Source organism: Heptranchias perlo, chromosome 3 (genome assembly GCF_035084215.1).
Source record: "Heptranchias perlo isolate sHepPer1 chromosome 3, sHepPer1.hap1, whole genome shotgun sequence".
NCBI classification, from domain to species: Eukaryota; Metazoa; Chordata; class Chondrichthyes; order Hexanchiformes; family Hexanchidae; genus Heptranchias; species Heptranchias perlo.
In genome coordinates this window covers 95,236,370-95,250,635 of record NC_090327.1, presented here as the reverse complement: position 1 = coordinate 95,250,635, position 14,266 = coordinate 95,236,370, and the positions used below count along the sequence as shown (strand labels likewise).

The window sequence follows — 14,266 nt, the reverse complement described above, 5'->3', positions numbered from 1 at the left end:
CTTCCTGAAGCCAGTTTGAGGTTAATTGTTCCTGTACAGATCCTAAAGTCAATTAGAAGCCAAAAAAGAACAGGAAGTGACTAGCTTTCTTTTAGACATGTGGTATTGAAATTTGCATGTGTGTCAAGTGTGCTACCTGAATTGTTACGAACACATCTCAAAACATATATATATATATATATATATATATAAAAAGATTGTGTCACGACTGCTAAAGTCTTGAGTGGATTAAAAGTCAGTCAGACTAGGTTGTCTGTAGAAAGAAACTTTTGCACCACTCAACATAGGAACAGGAGTAGGCCATTTAGCCCGTTCCACCATTCAATGAGATCATGGCTGATCTCTGACCTAACTCCATATCCCTTAATACCTTTGGTTAATGAAAATCTATCAATCTCAGATTAAAAATTAACAACTGAGCTAGCATCAACTGCCGTTTCTTTCTTTCTTTCTTTGTTGCTTCCTTTCTTGCGTTCTTTCTTGCTTTCTCCAAATTTCTACCACCCTGTGTGTGTAGAAGTGTTTCCTAACTTCACTCCTGAAAGTCCTGGCTCTAATTTTTAGGCTATGTCCCCTTGTCCTAGACTCCCCAACCAGCAGAAACGGTTTCTCTCTATCTACCCTTTCAGGTCCCCTTAATATCATGAAAACTTCGATATAATCAACCCTTAATCTTCTGATTTCCAGAGAATACAACTTTATTTTGTGTAATCTCTCCTTGTAATTTAACCCTTGGAGTCCAAGTATCATTCTAGTAAATCTATGCTGCACTCCCTCCACAGCCAATATATCCTTCCTATTGTCCGGTGCCCAGAACTGAACACAGTACTTCAGGTGTGGTCTAAGCAGGGCTTTGCATAGCTGTAGCACAGCTTCTACCTCCTTGTATTCTAGCGCTTTAAATGTAAAGGCCAGCATTCTATTAGTCTGTTTGATTATTTTACATACCTGACATTTTAATGATCTATGTACATGGACCCCCAAGTCTCTTTGGATCTCCACTGTTTCGAGCTTTTCACCATTTAGAAAGTACTCTGAGGCAACTTATTTTTTAGGTCCAAAGTGGGTGACCTCACACTTGCCTACATTGAAATCTATTTGCTGCAGTTTTGCCCATTCACTTAATCTATTAATATCTCTGTAATTTTATGCTTCCATCTACACTGCTTACAATGCTGCCTATTTTTGTGTCATCGGCAAACTTGGATATGTGGCTCTCTACCTTGTCATCTAAGTTGTTAATGAAAAGTGAATAATTGGGGCCCCAACACAGATCCCTGTGGGACACCACTAGTCACATCCTGCCAATTTGAGTATCTGCCCATTATCCCTACTCTGTCTCCTGCCGCTCAGCCAATTTCCTAACTAAGTCAATAATTTGCCCTCAATTCCACGAGCTTCAGCTTTTGCCAACAGCCTCTTATGAGGGACTTTATCGAATGCCTTCTCGAAGTCCATATGAACAACATCCATAGACATTCCTCTGCCCACTACTTTGTCACCTCTTCAAAAAAAATTCAATCAGGTTCGTCAAGCATGACCTACCCTTCACAAATCCATGCTGGCTCTCGCTGATCAGCTGAATATTTTCATCGTGTTCAGTCACTCTATCCTTAATTATAGACTCTGGTAATTTCCTGACAACAGGCAATAGGCTAACAGGTCTATAATTCCCTGGTTTCCCTCTTAAATAGCGGACTGACATGTGCAATTTTCCAATCTAAAAGGAACGGTGCCTGAATCGAGAGAACGTTGGAAGCTTATAGTTAGGGCATCTGCAATGTTCTCACCTACTTCCTTTAAAACCCTGGGATGGAAACCACCTGGTCCTGCGGATGTCACTCTTTAGTGCAATTATTTTCTTATATTAACTATGATGAGTCCCTGTCCCTAATTCAAATTAGTTTTCTTGGGGTGTCTGGCATGCTATCCTCTTCCTCTATTGTAAATACTGACACAAAGTAATTATTTAACATGTCCACCATTTCCTTATTTTCATTTACAATATCACCATTATCACTTTTTATAGGGCCCACCTTGCTCTTGACCACCCTCTTTTTCCTACTATAATTGTAAAAATTGTCTGTTGATTTTGATATCCCTTGCAAGTTTATTTTCATACTCTTTTTTGTATTAAATTCAGTCTACTATACATTTTCTTCTTAAAATCAGTCTTAGCTGGATGTGCATGCAATGTGTGTCTCAGTCCAGCTCCCTTAATGTTTTATCTAAGTCAGCACCTACACCAAGGCTCATACATAAAGGCCACTTCATCAAGATATTGGAGGGCTGTCACCATCTGGAAAAATCTACTCCATCAGCATCCAGCACCTTAAGAAGAAAATGATGGAGAAAAAAAAAGACACATTTAAGTTAGATGGGTCCTTTGGTCCAAGCTCACAAATGAAGCTCACACATGAAGCATCCCTCTGGTATCTCAACCACTGTTGAGATACCAGAGGGATGCTTGCACCTGTGGTACCATGCCACAACATGGGTCATGAGAAGGCAAATTGAAGGAGAAAACAATCATCTTGAATATCCACCTACCTACTTAGATAATCTAATGTACATTTACCTGAAACAATTAGTTTTAACATGCCTGAAGAGTTAAAACTGGTAATGATTAGACTTTAATGCCAATATCCACACAGCATGCGGACAATATTCCCACCAGATACACAGAACACAATGTAGAATGATTTTTGGCCATTTAAAATTATCTCTCACCTATACTGCAACTCCTGGAAGAGGTACATTTGCTCTGTCAGTGATAGTAATAGAGACAAAGATGCAGCAAAAGATTTTGTTGTTAACTATGTAAACCCATAAAATAGCAAATTAAATTCAACACTGTATAAATGTAAAGTATTGCTTATTGGTCAAAACATTTACACAAATATACAATGCATGAGAAAGAGATGAGAGATTTTTTTTGGATTATCCAAATTAAGCAATTTAAATAAACCACAGGAGAGGTGTTTGCTCAGAAAATAAATTGAATTAACAGATAATCTGAATTAAGAGTGAAAAAAAAATCAGAGCACATGCAAGAGACAACGAAGTGCAGTGCATTAAGACTGACCCCAAAAATAATAGGGATGAGCTCCAAGGAATGATTAGAAGTTAATCTTAACACTCTTGAAAGCAGGTAGTTCTGAGAGGCAAAGATTACCTCATTGAGGTATATAAATTTTAAGTGGTATCAACAAATACTGCTTGTTTGAAGGCAAAATATACTTCAAATTAAGCAGAAAAATGGGACTATAGGACATAGACTTAAATTAGTGGGAAATAGTTTTAAAACAGATATTAGGAAAAACTTATTCACTCAAGTGATAAATGTTGGAATGTTCACCAGGCAGGGAAGTAAAAACTAGAACATGTGGGTACATTCAAAATGAAGCTATAAAAACTGTATGTTGTACCTTAGAGTTCATTGTTAACTAACATGAATCTTATAATTTCAAAAATAGCACAAGATTAAGTACCTGAAAAATGCCATTTCCGATAAATAAATTTGTCACCTATTTCCAAGCCCAAAACAAAAAAAAATCAAAAACTAGTGGGTATCTTATTATCAGATACACAGTTAAATCTACTACCAAAATCTAGTCATTAAAGTACCATATTTAATTCTAACTGAATAGCCCAGAAAAAACACACCTAAACCAAGTTGGCAACTTGAGTGAGTGCTTTCCTCCCCTCCAATGCTCAGTATCATCTGGTATGGACCACAGTATTAAAGATTTGCAAACTGGCCGTTTTTTAATTGGAGCTGTTGCTGTTAGTGAACCCGAACATTTCCAGTTAAATATTTTTCGTGATAGAAAAAGGTCAAAAAAATTGGGTGGGGAGGGGAAAAAGGAAAATGTCTTCCGACTCATTAAAAGGGACAAGTTCTTCGTGACGTATTTGGGGAGGCGGGAAAACACTTCACATCACATACAAATTACTAAATTATTCATTTGACATTACTGATGTAAACAAGAGTAGTCGGACAATTTTACATTAAGATAATAGCCCTGCAGTACAGCGATCAATTCTTTAAAAATGATTTTTTTTCTTCGAATTTATAATTAACACAAAAATATGTATAAACTTACATTAATTTTTGTAGTTAAAAAAATTATCCCCGTTTCAGTTGCAACTTTATGATGAAAGAACCTTTTACCAATAACCGCAAGCACTCTCCACATAAGGACAACATTCCGGCTGTAACATGTACTTACCGGAAAACGGCAAACACCGACAATAAAAATTCAGCTTGCATATAAATAGAAGTCAGCTATCTCAAATGCCTTTTATTTCAATGTGGAAAGAGGGAAATGATACCGAAGGGGAAGCTTACCACAGCCCTTAATATGCAGCAGCTACAAACAAGCAGTCATACCTTAGCTGCTCCCCAGTGATTAAAACCTCTGCCATGTGCTCAAGATCAGCAGTTTTCTTCTGCATCGCGTTACCGATCCCTTCCATTTCTAGGAAATTTCCAGGAATGCAGCGCCTTGTGGAGGGGAGGAGAGAAAAACTGTTTTGTATGTGCCAGCTTAAACAGCTTCCTGCGTGAAAAGACCAAAAGCTTTGTTGCCAAAGCTCCCACCACTAATGACTTCAATACAAAAAATGTTCTCAATATCACGCTGTAAAGTTACAATGCCACGGATTACGCCGACACGAGACAGTTTTAATGGAATTGCAAAATTAATCTCCGTTTGAGGTTTTTTTTGCATAATATTTATCTTTTACTCGACCAAATGTGTTCACACGGAAACCAACAAAGCTACACTGCACGATTCTTATCTTCACCAAGCCCCAAATTGCACGTAAATACTCATTAAACCTCAATTAACCCTTCGCTATCTACAATCAACCCATTCAATTTAAACCAAAATCTAATTATAAGCATTTAATGCATCGCGGCCTATTAGACGCTGCAGTATTCCGCTTTTAAAAAAATCTTCACTACATACACAACTGCCCTGAACCTCAGTTTAAAAACCTCAAGGTTAATTAAATTCCTTAACGAATCGAGGACCCATTGACATTACCCTAGGAGCAATGATATACACACGTATATAAATATAAACGCAGCGCTCTAGTAGAACTGATACATTTTGTTGAATCTTTCCATCCATGATTCATTAACCTTACAGTTATCTTAGCTGTCAAGCTTTAAATTCCATAACACAAGATAACCCGTATGCAAATATCTTCTGCGTTACATTTCCCGAAGCCCTGAAAACAATTTTTATACTGCGGTGCCTTTGGTACAAAGGTTCACGCAATGACGGATTTAATTGGCACATTAAATGCCATTTCTCACCAAATACACCCATTTCTCACCAAATACACCCATTGCTCTCCGCGTGCCATCGCTCCCCAACTAAAAGCAAACTTTAAAAAAAAATCATTAATATCGCGTCTTAATTTCGACCCACGGCCCTGCTTTCTTACGTTCTGTTATAAAGAATGAAATTTGCTCGCAGTCTGTGGGTCAATCGCGCTCTCTCTCTCTTTCTCACATTAAACTTTCTGTTTACAACCAAACTCCCTTCGAGCCGAGCCGAGCCACTCCGCGCCGCGAGCTGACTCCGACCCAGAAATTGGATACACCTTCAGAACGCCCCGACACACACGTCACCCGCCCACTGAAGCCGGAATGGGAATGGGAATGGGAGCTTTCCCAGGCGCGTCTTACCGAGTCCCCGGGAATGCTAAACTAGACGGGTCGTAAAAGGTATTTTTTAAAAAAGAAATCTCGCCCAATGGAGTGCGATGAGGTCTGAGTCCAATGCCACCAGAACATGTTTATAGAGCCAAGCAGTAGGTCACCCCAGACATCACCCAGGCTACAACTTTACGTATTATTGTGATTGCATATGCAGCCTATTTTTAGACCGTTTTATTGAATCGCAGAAGGAGTTGCAGCGCGGAAGGAAAACCATTCGGCCTGTCGAGTTCCATGCCGGCTCTCTGCAAGAGCAATTCAGTTAGTCCCACTCCCCGCCACCCATCTCCCCGCAGCGCTGCAAATTTTTTCCTTTCAAGTACATATCCAGTTCCCTTTTGAAAGCCACCATTGAATCTGCCTCCATCACCCCATCAGGCAGTGCATTCCACTTGCTGTGTAAAAAAGTTTTTTCTCATGTCGCCTTTGGTTCTTTTGCCGATCATCTTAAGAGCTCAATATGCCCGGGAAATTGCGAGTGCGTTGGGGGGGGGGGGGGGGGCTCCGAAAATTGGGGAAATCCCATTCGGGTTTGGAACCCGGCTCCAACCCGCAGACTTCCGAGTTCCCCACTGACACATCTGGGTTAGCACACACCTCCTGAATGAGGAAGTCCCACCGGCAATTAAAGCTGGCAAATGATATTTGACGCAGTTGTTTAGATAGTTTAAGTAGTTGAACTACTTAATTTTCTCCACATTGAGGCAGGGGTGCAATTTTGAAACATCCTCAGCGTGTTTCCCGTGCTGTGGGAAACACTCCATGTTGCAACAGACGTGTTTCAGCCAACGGGCAGTGGGACATTCAAATGCTTCTTTGACAGATGGGGAGAAAAGGTCACTTATTGCAGCAGGGCATTCTGTTCTTTCCTACAAAGCTTTGACTGCGAGATCTTTGTGCTTTCACTGAAAATTCTTACTTTCCACTCAAAATTCTTCTGTTCAGATATAATTAACTACTTTGCGGACCCCAACTAACTGAGGACTAGGATGCACCGAGGTATGTGTATCTGTGCTGGTGGATGGCTCACTAAGATGTGACGGTGCACTCTCAGAGGCCAGCAGGTCCTCTGAGGAACCACCCTATGCCGCCAATGGTGGGGTGAAGGAAGTCGAGGATGGACAAGAGGCCAGATTTGGAGGAACACAAAGTTCTCGGAGGGTTGTAGGGATGGAGGAGGTTACAGAGATCGGCAGGGGCAAGGGGTAGCAGTTAGCAGCAGGAATTCCAGATGATACCTTTCCGTCCTTAGCCTACGGACATCGAGGTTAATGGTTGGACCTCCACCATTACCCAAATCAAGATCAGCTAACTTAGCAGTTACCCGGGGTCAAATCTTCTGATCCGTATAGTTCAGTACCACATCACATGCAGCACCTGCTCACAAACCCATCAGGGAAGCCAAGTATGTATAAGTAAAAGAATAGGAAATGAAAAATGTAACAAAAGGAATGTATAACTAGAGAAGGGAAAGAGAAAAATGGAGTAAATCAATAAAAGAAGAAAGTTGGATATTGCATTGGAATATAGAAGGATTTCTGCAGCATCATGTGAACCCCATTACAGAGTTCCCAGATTTCCAAAATGTATTTTAAATCACTGGGGAAAGTCCACCAACCCAACTGGAATCTCATTCCATTTTCAGGCATATTGCTTATAATATTGGGAGCAATTTTAGAAATAAAAAAATGTGGAAAATATAAAAAATTCTGCACTACATATCTAATCACAAAAAAATGCAATTTTTATAGATACAATACAAACCATCAAGAAGACTGTGGATGTTTCAATGTGATTTTACGAATAGACCCAGTGAGACTTGTCTAACATTTGTGAAACGGTTTTCTACCAATATTAATATGCCTATGAACAAAATATGGTTAAATCTCAATTTGATGAGCAAATGCTGTCTAATTTAAAACAAATCACTATCATGGGAGAAAGGGCATAGGATCAACAATAGTTTTATTTTCCAATTTTCATTGTTTCCCCAAGACATACCATATATGCCCAAGAATAACTTGGCAGCCAATATGACCATGCAAGTAACTCAAGAAACTATCCATGATATTACTAGAAATCAAACTATTTATATATTGTCAAAAGACAACACCATTTTATTTCCCCACTCCCCCTTCAGTTTTTGTACTTAACTCAGAATTTCAACTGGGTAAAAAGAGCCGTCTGACATAACAATCTAGAGGGGTTGGGCTGTGGTCGGATGTAGTTCTTGTTCCTCCCATCCCTGAGAAAGAGGACAGTTGGGTATGTAAGATAAGACCCAGAAGGTTCTGGGAGAGAAGTGGGAGAAGCAGAAGGTGAAGTGGTGCAGTGCTTTGACATGACCCTCAGACACTGTTTGTTAATAAACATACTATATTACAGAGTTTCTTTGGAAAAAGTTCAAAACCTCGTTATGTGGTGCTGTATGTGTGTCTTCACACTGGCAATAGCATCTCTGCACGTATGGTTCTTGTACATTTGTGTACATAACAAAATTCACTGCACCCACATCCCCCTACCCCCTTCCAACCCAATTCCTCATGTGTCCACCATCAGAAAAAATTCTTCCCCAAGTTATTTACAATTGCATTTTCAAGTTCCTAACTGTCTATCTTTTGGCCCTCCAATCGCCATGATACGTCTGCAGCTTTCGATCTGCTCAACCATTCCCTCACCTCCACCACTGATGTGCATCTTCTTACTAAAACTTTTACTCTCTCCCATCCTGGTAGTTCTACCTGGTATGACCCTCATCTTCGCTCCCACAAGTCCAAGGGGTGAAGACTTGAGCGTATCTGGTGCACAACTGGCTTAACCGTCTATCAGCAAATCTGGCTGGGCCATATTAGGCCTCATTCTCATCTGCCAAAACCACCCACTATTCCAGGATTATCCTGGAGAGCAAGAATAAGCCCTGGCTTCATTTCTCCACTACTAATTTCTCCTCAAACCTCTCTCCCTTGCCCTCTCCATCCTCACTTCGAACAAAAAGTAAAAATAGCTCTTGGGCTTCTTCGTTACTGAGGTTCAGTCTATCCATTCAGCTGTCTTTCCTTCCCTTGCGCTTAGAAACAGTATTGTGTCTGGTTCTCAACATCATCATTCTTAAAGGACATTGATGCAATAGGAACAGTATAGAAGAGAATAATAAAGGTTCACAGAATGGCAGACGTTTACAAAATGGAAGATGACCATTCAGTCCATTGTGTCTGTTCTGGCTCTTTGCTAGAGCATTCAAAAACTAATCCCACTTATAGCCCTTCCTCTGATTCAATGTTTATCTCTTTTATTCTTGGTACATGGGTGTCTCTGGCAAGTCTGGCATTTATTGCCGATCTATTGCCGATTTATTGCCTAGTTGCCCTTGAGAAGGTGCTGGTAGTGGGCCTTCTTCTTGAACCCCTGCGGTCCGTGAGGTGAAGTTGCTCCCACAATGCTGTTAGGTAGGAAGTTCCAGGATTTTGACCTAGCGACGATGGAGGAATGGCAATATATGTCTATATAATTCTGTGTATGTCCAAGACAGGATAGTGTGCGACTTGGAGGGAAACTTGGAGGTGATGATGTTGCCATGCACCTGTGCTCTTGTTCTTCTGGATGGTGCAGGTTGTGGGTTTGGGAGATGCTGACGAAGAAGCCTTGGCAAGTTGCTGCAGTGCATCCTGTAGATAGTGCACACTGCAGCTATGGTGTGCAGTGTTGTAGGGGGATAGATATTTAGCTAGTGGATGAAGTAGTAATCAAGTAGACTGCTTTGTCCTGGATGGTGTTGAGCTTCTTGAGTGTTGTTGCAGCTGTACCATCCAGGCAAGTGGAGGGTTTCCTACACACTCCTGACTTGTACCCTGTCGGTGATGGAAAGGCTTTGGGGAATCAAAAGGTGACTCCCTCTTCCACTAAAAGATGTAACTGTCTCTACCTCATAGATATACATAACTGTTATGAAAACAGACAAAGCAAACTATAATGATTAGGAAAATAAAGACCAAGTTGTTTGTTTCAGGGATATTTTAAAATAAAAATAAGGAGTAATATCTGGATGGCTAAGCCATTGTCAAGCTGGCCGTGCAGTCCACAAACATGCTTAGTTCAAAACTTAATCTGTGCTGAATTGGCTGAATTCAGCCAGAGCAAAACAGCAAGTGGCCGTAGAGCCATTCGATAGGAGGGCAAAATCGACCAGCACACTGTTGATTCCGAATTGTTATGCAGTGAAACCTGTAGGCCCTTTGGGGGCAATTTTAGCCTATCTTGACTGGCAGGAAACTGACGGGATCAGATGGATTGCTGGATTTACACCCCGACCAATATTACTCTCAGTAAAATCGGGCGGGATGTGAATCCAGCATTCCATACGATTTTGTCAGTTTCCTGCCAGGCAAAATAGTTAAAATGACTTCCTGTGTGTCTGTGAACATTGGGCAAGGACAGGGTCAAGCTTGCTGTGCTCCACTCAGGTAGAACAGTCTGCTGACTCTCATGTTGGCTCACAGATGAAGGAGGCAGCTTGAGGGAGGTACCAGTAGGAGTTAAACATGTTTGTTGGGATGGGGAGGTTGGGGAGGTGGGGGGGACTGAGGAAATTAGTGGAAAAGAGGAGGAAGATAAAGTCAAATCTAGTAATTCATTTTAACTGAATTCACAACATAAGATCTGGGCATTCAATTTTAAAGTGAACAAACTGTAAGTAGGAACTTCTTGCATCGTACTGTTTATTTGTGACACAGTACTTGCTGCTACCTGTTGCAGCGAACACTGTCTCCAGATGCTGTCAAAAGGAAGATAAGGAATATAGAAACAAGAGTCGGCCATTCAGGCCCTCCAGCCATTCCGCCATTCAATTAGATCATGGCTGATCTGTATCTCAACTCCATTTACTCAAGTTTCATCTATAATCCCTTGATACCCTTACCTAACAAAAATCTGTCGATCTCAGTCTTGAAATTTCAATTGACCCAGCACCTACAGCCTTTTGGGGAAGAGAATTTCAGATTTCCACTACCCTTTGTGTGAAAGAGTGCTTCTTGATTTCACTCCTGAATGGCCTGGCTCTATTTTTAAGATTGTGCCCCTTTGTTCTGGATTCCCCCACCAGAGGAAGTAGCTTCTCTGTATCTGCTCCATTAAATCCTGTTATCATTTCAAACATCTTAATTAGATCACCCTTCAACCTTCTAAATTCAAGGCAATACAAGCCAAGCTTATTCAACCTGTCCTTATCATTTAACTCTGTAAGATTGATAGGTTTCTGTTGAAAGAAGGTGTGAACTGGTGGAATAATGAATTTAAATGTAGGTCCAGTTAAATAATACTGAGGTTTTGAGCAATGTGAAGGATAACAATGGGTGCAGGCTGCCTGAAGCACTGGAAAAGGTTTAATGGGCAAAATACTCTTTTCTCATTATAGGCATTCTTATGGTCTAAGAACAAAAAGGGTCTCTATGATAACTTTCAAACTGAAGGCATTTATCATAATTACAGTACTGGAAGTTCATCAATAAATAATTTGCAGTCGATTATCTTGAAATGTTATAACTACATATATAACATTAATATGGCATATTTTAAATAAATTAAACATACAAAATAATAATAATTTCCCTCCAAATAAAAAATTTGGAAACACAATGGTTAAAGTTGACATAGTTGAATCTTGGGTGGCAGATCTGGATGAAGACCGAGTTATTTGTTTTGTAGTAATACATGTTTATTATAAAGTGTAAGGGCAACAAACATTTAACTCAAATACAGTTGGTATCTTATTGCCAAAACATAAATAAGAACCACACAAATTCCTGTTTGATACGAATTCTTTACGTGCTTATCTTATTTTTATTTTTTCATACAATAGACCAGAACATTGTCCATTTATCTCTCGGAGCTGGGTTTGAATACAGTGCAGACAAAGAGAATGAAAATTTCTTTTTGGGAATGGGTGATGTCCAACATTGAAACAATATCTTTTCATCTCTGGCATCTGAGTTCAAATCCAGTCTAAACGAAAGAGTTCAAAGATTCCTATCTGAATAGGGATTGGTGTAATGTGTGATAATCAAAATTCCACATTTGGTGTGTAGCAGTTCTGAGCTAAAATGATTGAAGTGTATCAATACAGTGAAGGGAGGATGCTCTGATGATAGGTCTACATTCAACTATGTACCATTATGCTTGCATTGCCAGTATAATATTGGTTCCAGGCTATGAAGCTGTGTAAGAGGATTTTCCACAGTTGTTCTGCCTACATAGTAAGTCACTGCACTCAAAAGTGATTTAGAAGCACAAATCCAGTTTAAAGGCTATGACGTAGTAGCCATCACTGAGACCTGGCTACAACCTGGGTATAACTGAGAGATAAATATTCCAGGTTATAAGGTCTTTAGAAAGGACAGGGAAATTGGAAAAGGAGGAGTATCAATATTGATGAAGAACACAATTGCAGCATTAGAAAGAGGGGCTATCAGTAAGGGTGAGCAGACAGTAGAAACTCTCTGGATAGTTTGAGGAATAGAAATAGATGTAAAACTTTTGGTGGGAGTTGTCCACAGACCTCCTGATAGTAGTGCTAAAGTAGCAGAATGCATAAACACAGAGATCAGAGAAGCTTGTTGCAAAAGCAGAGAGTTTATAATGGGAGATAACATATAATTGTCACATTGACTTGGAGAAGCAAAACAGCTCCACTCCCAAAGGCAGCAAATTTCTTGAGTTAATTTGAGACAGTTTACTGGAACAAAATGTTCTTGAACCAACAAGAGAACAGGCCACTTTAGATTTAGTGATGAGTAATGAGCCAGAATTAGTCAACAATCTAATAGTAAGAGAACAACTAGCTAATAGTGACCATAACATGACTGAATTCAATACTAGGTTTGAAAGGGAGAAGGGTGAGTCACAAACTAAGGTTTTAAATTTAGGTAAGGAGGACTTTGGAGGGATGAGGCAGAAATTGACCACAGTGGACTGGGCAGAACTATTAATGGATAAAACGACAGATGAACAGTGGGAGGTGTTCAAAGTATTTGGTGGAATAAAAAATCTGTACATACCCCGAAAGAGCAAGAATTCTACTTGTGTAATTAAACAACCTTGGTCAACAAGGGAAGTGAGAGATAGTAGAAAATTAAAAGAAAGGGCTTATACGGATGCAAAGAACAGTAGAGATCCTGCGAATTGAGAGAGATATAAAGAACAGCAAAGGGATACTAAGTAATAAGAGCTACAAAAAGGGAATATGAGAAAAAGCTTGCGAGGGATATCAAGGACAACATTAAAGATTTTTACAAATATTTTAATAGAAAGAGGTTGACTAAGAGTAATGTGGGCCCCTTAATGATTGACACCAGAAGTACTGTAATTGAAAATCAGGAAATGGCAGAATTGCTAAATATTTACTTTGCATCGGTCGTCACAGTAGAGGATAAAGTATCAGAGATACGAGGAAAACTAAAAATAAATCAAGGGGAGGATCTTGCTAGATTTAACATAGACAGCTGAGAGGAGCGGATCGGAGCGGAGGGAGCATCGCATAAAAAGGCGGGATTTCAGAGGGAGCTGAGAACAGCTGAGCGGAGTGGATCGGAGCGGAGGGAGCATCGCATAAAAAGGCGGGATTTCAGAGGGAGCTGAGAACAGCTGAGAGGAGCGGATCGGAGCGGAGGGAGCTGCGACGGAGTTCGAAGTGACGTCAGGAATCAGAAAGGGACGCGACACGGGGAGGCACCTGATTGGTGAGTAGGTTCAGGTGAGTATTTCTACTTATCGACAGTAACTAAAGTAAAAAGAAAGGTAAGGTCTGCAGGTCTTATAGCAAGTAGCGTTTTTTTTAGTGAATCAAGGTCCCTAGTGTAATTAACATTCTCAAAATTAAGAATAATTTAAAGGAGTAAACTCCTTAAAGGGAGTGGTAAGTAGTTTTTCTTTCCTTTTTTTTCTCTCTTGACATTGTAGTTGTTGTTAAGCTAACTTAAGGGTTAAGTCATGGCAGGAGATCCCAGAGCCGTGTCATGTTCCTCTTGTGGGATGTGGGAATTCAGGGATCCTTCCTGTGTCCCTGATTCCTTCACTTGCGGGAAGTGTGTCCAGCTGCAGCTACTGTTTGACCGCTTGACGGCTCTGGAGCTGCGGATGGACTCACTTTGGAGCATCCGCGATGCTGAGAAAGTCGTGGATAGCACGTTCAGTGAGTTGGTCACACCACAGATAAAAATTACTGAGGGAGATAGTGAATGGGTGACCAACAGACAGAGGAAGAGTGGGAAGGCAGTGCAGGGGTCCCCTGCGGTCATCTCCCTCCAAAACAGGTATACCGTTTTGGATACTGTTGGGGGAGATGGCTCACCAGGGGAAGGTGGCAGCGGCCAGGTTCATGGCACCGTGGCTGGCTCTGCTGCACAGGAGGGCAGGAAAAAGAGTGGCAGAGCTATAGTGATAGGGGACTCGATTGTAAGGGGAATAGACAGGCGTTTCTGCGGACGCAACCGAGACTCCAGGATGGTATGTTGCCTCCCTGGTGCAAGGGTCAGGGATGTCTCG

At 40.7% G+C, this 14,266-nt stretch overlaps 1 protein-coding gene across 6 annotated transcripts in view; it reads right to left on the bottom strand.

The window, feature by feature from the left end:
* The window catches only part of deptor (DEP domain containing MTOR-interacting protein), a 65,093-nt gene extending 59,300 nt beyond the window's left edge, over positions 1-5,793 (bottom strand). Inside the window, exons 1-2 of one of the 6 annotated variants that reach the window (XM_067980879.1) lie at positions 5,702-5,793; positions 4,394-4,507 (exon numbers count right to left, since the gene is read on the bottom strand). In XM_067980879.1, the coding sequence (XP_067836980.1) occupies positions 4,394-4,479 (86 nt within the window). In that variant the 5' untranslated portion in view covers positions 4,480-4,507; positions 5,702-5,793. Of the gene's footprint in view, positions 1-4,393; positions 4,508-5,154; positions 5,205-5,457; positions 5,600-5,701 lie in introns of those variants that run through there. The other 5 variants (XM_067980884.1, XM_067980878.1, XM_067980881.1 and 2 more) reach the window with 5 other exon arrangements.
* Between the last annotated feature and the right edge of the window lie 8,473 nt (positions 5,794-14,266).